This window comes from Eurytemora carolleeae, unplaced genomic scaffold (assembly GCF_000591075.1).
Source record: "Eurytemora carolleeae unplaced genomic scaffold, Eaff_2.0 scaffold146, whole genome shotgun sequence".
In the NCBI taxonomy this organism is placed as follows: domain Eukaryota; kingdom Metazoa; phylum Arthropoda; class Copepoda; order Calanoida; family Temoridae; genus Eurytemora; species Eurytemora carolleeae.
In genome coordinates, this window is record NW_019396503.1 from 405,655 (window position 1) to 412,440 (window position 6,786).

The window sequence follows — 6,786 nt, forward strand, 5'->3', positions numbered from 1 at the left end:
CCTAGCCTGCCAGACCCCCCCCCACTAGCCTGCAAGAAGCTCCCTCAATCCTATCGAGCATGATGCTCCCCCAACCTCCCTGCAAAAAGCTCCCCCTCCTACCTGTACATTACAATTTGAAGAATCCCAAACTGAAGCTCTGGTAGATCCAAGGATACTAGTTAACCCTACCACCAGGGGCAGAACTAACATTCTCTAAATAAAAAAAACAATATAAGCATGCTCGAATAACTTTAAATAAACCTTAACCACTTCCCAATTCGACTCCTATTGTACAGATCTTTATACTGAAGGCGTAATTAAAAAAGACTACCATCATATACATCAAAGGGACTAAAAATTAATAGAGACTTCAATCACATATATTTTAATGGACTAAAGGTGTAATTAAAAGAGACTCCCATCATATCGTTTAAGGGACTAAATGTGTAATTAAAAGAGACTCCTATCATATATAGATTAAGGGGCTGCATAAAGCGTAATTAAAAGAGACTCCCATCATATATCGTTTAAGGGACTAAAGGTGTATTTAAAAAGAGACTCCCATCATATCGTTTAAGGGACTAAAGGTGTAATTAAACCGTAAGAGACTCTTTATCATATATATATTAAGGGACTGAAGGCGTAATTAAAAGAGACTCCCCATCATATCGTTTAAGGGACTAAAGGTGTAATTAAAGCGTAAGAGACTCTTTATCATATATATATTAAGCGACTGAAGGCGTAATTAAAAGAGCCATCATACTTCAAGGGACTAAAACGGCGTAAAAAAATCTGCCGCCTCTTAAACTGGTTTCTCACCATAAAAAATACCAGAATTAAAAGGATTTAACATATCTCCATTTTAACTTTAATAAGACATGAATTAGACATACAAGATAGTTTGGAGATAACAATAACAGCCCCTGGGTAAATTCTCAATAACTTAAAACTGCTTACATCGAATGATTAACTTCTTCACATTTAACATTGATGTGAAACAATTTGCACATTTTTTATTTGATATATAGGGTAGGGTAGGGTAGGTTGGAGGACAGTCAAATATCGGATCGGTGTTTTAAACACATCATAATTGCTTTTTATCTTCATGAATCGGCATTCAGGGCTAAACATTGTATATTTGAAAAGCCCGTGAAAAATTGATGTAAAACCATGCGTCACAAGTTATCAGTGGCGTAAATAAGGGGGTTAAAACGATCGGGATTAGTGTTATTCGGGGAGGGTCGGAATGATCGGGATGTGCTAGGTAGGTTCAAACAAAGAGTAACATTTTTTAATACTTAGAACATATAAATTTAACATCTGTAGATTATTTTTTTTGGAGGAACGCCCTCGCGACAATTCTCCACCCTACCTTATGATTTGTTCACAACTGTCAAGTTAAAAATCAGAGTGCAAACCATTTTTAAGAAATAAAAACCATATGGGGGGGGGGAGTGAGGCTGGTCCCCACCCCCATCGTGATTAGGTTTAAACTGAAGTATCGACAAAACACGGCCCTAGATCTAATTAGACCGTACTCGGAAAAGTTGACTGCAATACATTAAAGATATTTTACTCAGAAAAAAAGAATTTATATTTTACTCAGAGGCTGTTTCTTCCATAAACTACATTGGTCGACAACTTGACGTCTTTTATATTGGTCGTCAGATATACGGAGAAATAATCTATCAGATAAGAACTTAGCATAAGACCGGCCAAAGTAGGTGCACCACACGCCCACTTCCTATAGAGAGAACTGCTAAACTATTGTTCTCAAGACAATTTAGAAGGCGCCAATTTGTCGACCAATGTAGACTATGGAAGGAACGGCCTCAGAAGAAAGTTCTACGGACGGCCGGGTCCTAATTCATACAAGAAACGTACTCGAAAACCGTACGGAAACTTTGTAGAATTAAATACAAACCTTCATAACGATGCCTGTCTGATGTTCACTAAGATCCTCGTATTACTGAAGATGATGTTGTTTATTTAATTATTTGTTTATAAACAAGGAACAAAACCGGTTTATTAAATGTATGGGAAGATGTTAAATTAACTATTTCGATTTTTAAACATAAACAAATAATATTACTTTAGAATTATAGTTTCAAAAATGAAAAAAAAATACAATGACCGGGCCCCAATAGATGGAAGGGCTTGACCAATGGGACACGTTACAAGCCCCCACCCCCCCCCTTTTAAGGTGGTAAAGTGCTTTTTTTGATGTGTAAGAATGTTTTGCCCCTTCCTTATTACAACACTGTGACCCCCCTCCACCCTTGCAAAAGCTTCTAGTTACGGGCATGTGTTCAGGATATTTGAGTTTTAATGTCCAACCATAATTTAACCTATTAATCATAATATGCAAGAAAAAGTTCCAAAATAAACATTTGAAAACAAAATATTAAAATGTAGTATATGTTCATCTTCATAAATGCAAAAGGGGGGGAGAAGCCGTCCACCCCCCCCCCTCCTTCCTTTATAAAATGTGTAAAGATAGATTCAGAAAAATAAACAATTGTTTGTATATTCGGCCCCCAATATTTATTCTTCAAAATAATTCTGTGACTGTTTTTACTAAAACAGACTTAAACTTCTTCACATTTAAGCGCCTTCCTATCCAGCTTATTCATCTTTACCTTTTAATAAAAAGAGGAAAGGTTTCTAAAAATCAATATTGAATTTAAAAAATGAAATTTTTAAGAAAAGCATATTCGATATAATTGTGGCTATTTCAAAGCCAAATAAATAAAATAAGCATGTAAACGGCTTATCTAAAACTGAACGAGTTGTAAGGTTGTTCATCATATCTATTTTGATTTATTTGACAACATTATTTAAATAAAAACTAGAATTAAAGTACGATAACATAAAACTTAATACTAAATATAATATATATATTATACAGGGCTTCCCAAAAAGGATTAGACTTCAGAGACGACTGTGCAGAATTTTCACTACCTGTTTCTTTATATTAATGATTCCCCCAGTCCCTGCAGCCGTATTCTTGTTTCTTTCTTTTTATAATTATTGGATAAGCCATTACGAATTATATTTAAGGCAGAAAACTTAATTTAACCTTGGAACCATCAGGTCGTCTTTACAATCTCATCCATTGTGGGTAACCCTGTATATGTACAGTATTATATAAATCAAATCAAAGAAAATGATGAACCTTCTCATATTCTCTAATTTTATGATCATGAGGTCGAATATAAAGAATTTGAACCATCAATAACCTTATTCAATTAAGCGTCGTCTAGACGGGGTTCAACTTCTTTAAAATTGAACTTTGTTATATTTGAAACATAAAAAAGTCAAAGTTTAAAATATAACGTTGCAAAGGTTTTGAGGCGAATGATCAGTTTTTATGATTTTAATTTCTAAAATTGCGAGATTGTTTTTAATACATTTGAGAAAAATGAAAGTTGTTCGAGAATGGTGGCTGTTGGGTTGGAACTGTAAACACATCGTTCTTTGTGTACTGCTCTGGTATAGGCTGCAGTACATTTTCCTGCTGTACATAGCCAGGTCGAACCAGTACAGAGTCGTACAATTCTGTTGCTCTTATCTTCCTAAATACTTCCCTTTTGAGAATTAAAAAAAAAATTAAATAGACTATAAAAAGCATAAAATTTTAAAAAGTCTTTAAAAAAAACAATCAATTTGTGTTTAGTTGTGGGGCCAGAGTCCGAATTTAATAAATTTAAGCCACGTCTCAAACCCTCCAAAAACCGGTTTCAATTAAGCCACGGCTTACATCTTTAAAAATTTAATACAATTTTAAGTGGAATTAACCATATTTGCGCCGCAGCTTAAATTTAAGCCCCGGCTCAAATTCTTTAAATTCGGCCTCAGAGGTCAACACTTTCATGTTTTGAATCCCAGGTTTAAGCAGTTATCCGTATGAGCTGTCTTACAGAATAAATCATTCCTTTCGGATATCCCTTTGTGGTTGTACCCGGAAGGATACTGATAATGATAGAAAGTGTAACCTTATAAGAAATTTAACTTTATATAAATGTAATTATAGCAAGTGTCATGAAGTGTAGCTATCTTTATAAAATTGAAGCCAATGTTATTTTACACAAAAGTTTTGACCTGTTTTCTCTCGACTGTACACGTTTTATAGTTTCTCAAACAGTAAGGATAACTCATAGATAAAAATATAATGAAAAAAAGAACACATTAAAGTAAAATAAAAATAATTAAAATATTTGCCTTAGAAGACGAATCCTTGTTTTTCTCTTCTTATAATATGTATAGTACAAGGAACCAGCCACTCCTATGTACAAATATGTATAGTATAGTTGTTGACCATAAATCTACCTTCTAACTCCCCCACGTAATGTCGTCTTTACCAAGTCCTTTTTTGGGAGAAGTCCAAACCAAAGCAATATTCGGTCAATTTCTCTGTACTCCAATTAAAACGAAAACATCAAATAGAGAAACGTTTTAACTAAGTAAATAATTAAATCCACAAATAACTTTGCAATGCATAGTATTTCCACTTAAACAACCAGGATTATATTATTTCAGAAGTATTTCCAAATGTTTTCAACTACTCCATCAAACCCTCTGAACCTTAATCACTCCTTATTATCCTGACACACCTAAATAGTAAGCTATCTTATTAAATATTCAAAAACATTTATACATCATCATCTATTTTACTATATATGTATTTTTTTGTAGGTTTGAAATATATCTGTTTACCTCATTATTTGCAACTTTTTGTCTGAGTTGAGGAGCCTAATCAATGAATCAACTAACCAACGAACCAACTAACCAACAAACCAACTAGCCAACCTAACATCTAATTGTTGACACCCCACCTAGGTTTCTACATTTCAAAATACCAATCTGAAACAAAATGGACATCGTTCAATCTCTCCAACAGGATGTTATCCATGGAGACAATGCTGAGGCCCCATGCCAGGAGCCTCAGAAAACATGTACCAGGAATTCTCCCTGCCTCTTACAGGGATGTATGATCTGCAGCACCCCAATCAACCACGCTCGCAACCTGGATGTGGCCATGAACAGCAGCAATGCACCACCGACCTGTCCTCCTACCTCTGACCTCCCTCAACCACCGGCCGACCACTGGCCACCCCATCATGCGCCTCACCTATGCTTCCCAACGTGCAATTCAGGAGAATGACATTGTAGAAATGACAGGACTTGATTGTCTGTACAAAAACACCCTGGATATCAACCTGGATTTCATTAAATATGATCGCTCTGACCTCTCTGTCCTGGCCATCAGACCTCATCAACTCAGTTCGGAGTTCCATTGATTTGCAAGAAGAGTATCTTCATTTTGGCATTTCGTTTGCTCTTTTCGCGAAATTTTGCTTCTGGTTCTGGTCAATCTGGTTCGTGAAAAAATACGAAATTTTCGTGAAATAGAAAATGCAAAAATCTCGAAAAAAAATAATGCGAATATTTAGCAAAAAATAATGCTAAAAAATGCGAAAATTTTCCGAAAAAATGGAAATTATGCAAAAAACCGAAAATTTCGCAAAAAATACTGAATTTTTTAAAACAAATGTAAAATTTTAGCGTACAAGTTGCGAAAATTCATCAAAAAAGACTAAATTTTGAGAATTCAAGACTCATTTTTAAAGAGGGAGTTATCCGCGAGCCCAATATTTTCGCGAAATTTCGCTTCCATTTCGCTTTATTTATTTTCCCGAAAAAATGCACGCGAAAAAGTTTGCAAAATGCGACCGAAAATTTTTGCATTTTTTGCGAAACTTTTCTTCCGCTGGAAATTATATGGTTCTGAATGAAAGTTCAACATTATACAGAAGCATCAAATATAGGGAGCGATAACATTTGAATTTTCCTTGTCTACTTTTTTCTCAAAGGATCTTATAATTTGCAACTGAGCTATAGGGTATCCACCGAAACATGTCATTTGGGAAAAGTTTAAAATGTCTTCTTCAATTATTTGTTATAAGTTGTTTAACACCAAATATAATGATGAAAAGTATATTATATGGCAGTCATATTTTGGTAAAATATAGTTCAAAGTAAAATATATTTGAGTAAAAGAGTTTAAAGAAAATAAACCGCAAAAATTCTTTAATGGGACACCCTGTATATCAAAAAAGTGTCCTGGGACATAATTTAAAGAATTTGAGCTACATCGCTGAATTATACTGCTGCAGGTTCAAATTTGAAAAACCGATTTTAAGTTAAAGAGTCATGTGAATTGGTAATTTAAATTTAAACCGGCGGTAGGAACTTCAGCGACTCCTCAAATTCATTAAATTTGGCCCCTGCACATTTTAAAGAAATCAGTTTCAACATTGCAATTATTGCAAAATACTTACAAGCGACAATTCTCAGAAATAAGATTAACAAAGACGACATTTATCCCACAGTCCAATTATCCTATTTACCTGCAAATCCTAGGAAAATCATGACTCCTGCAACTCCTACTACGCTTCCCTAAAAATAAGTTTAAGCAATCGTTGATAAAATATATATCTTAAGTTAAAAACATTTTACTGCATTTGTTTTGAAATGATATTCATATCAATGTGAGAAAATTGTGCATTAATTTTCAAGAAAATTGGTAATTTAAATTTAAACCGGCGGTAGGAACTTCAGCGACTCCTCAAATTCATTAAATTTGGCCCCTGCACATTTTAAAGAAATCAGTTTCAACATTGCAATTATTGCAAAATACTTACAAGCGACAATTCTCAGAAATAAGATTAACAAAGACGACATTTATCCCACAGTCCAATTATCCTATTTACCTGCAAATCCTAGGAAAATCATGACTCCTGC

At 34.3% G+C, this 6,786-nt stretch overlaps 2 protein-coding genes across 4 annotated transcripts in view; both read right to left on the reverse strand.

Annotated features, from left to right (window-relative positions):
• Positions 1–2,012, reverse strand: part of LOC111704482 (glutenin, high molecular weight subunit PW212) — a 7,398-nt gene extending 5,386 nt beyond the window's left edge. For all 3 annotated transcript variants that reach the window (XM_023476725.1, XM_023476724.1, XM_023476723.1), the window contains exons 1-2: positions 1,907–2,012; positions 103–195 (exon numbers count right to left, since the gene is read on the reverse strand). In XM_023476725.1, the coding sequence (XP_023332493.1) occupies positions 103–195; positions 1,907–1,912 (99 nt within the window). In that variant the 5' untranslated portion in view covers positions 1,913–2,012. The remainder of the gene's footprint in view (positions 1–102; positions 196–1,906) is intronic.
• A 520-nt stretch (positions 2,013–2,532) lies between these two features.
• On the reverse strand, positions 2,533–6,441 carry LOC111704509 (uncharacterized; the record flags this gene model as incomplete). Its single annotated transcript, XM_023476763.1, is given in 3 exon segments — positions 2,533–3,557; positions 4,204–4,267; positions 6,393–6,441. Coding segments are annotated over 3 exon segments (285 nt in total), but the record flags the coding sequence as incomplete, so codon positions are not given.
• Between the last annotated feature and the right edge of the window lie 345 nt (positions 6,442–6,786).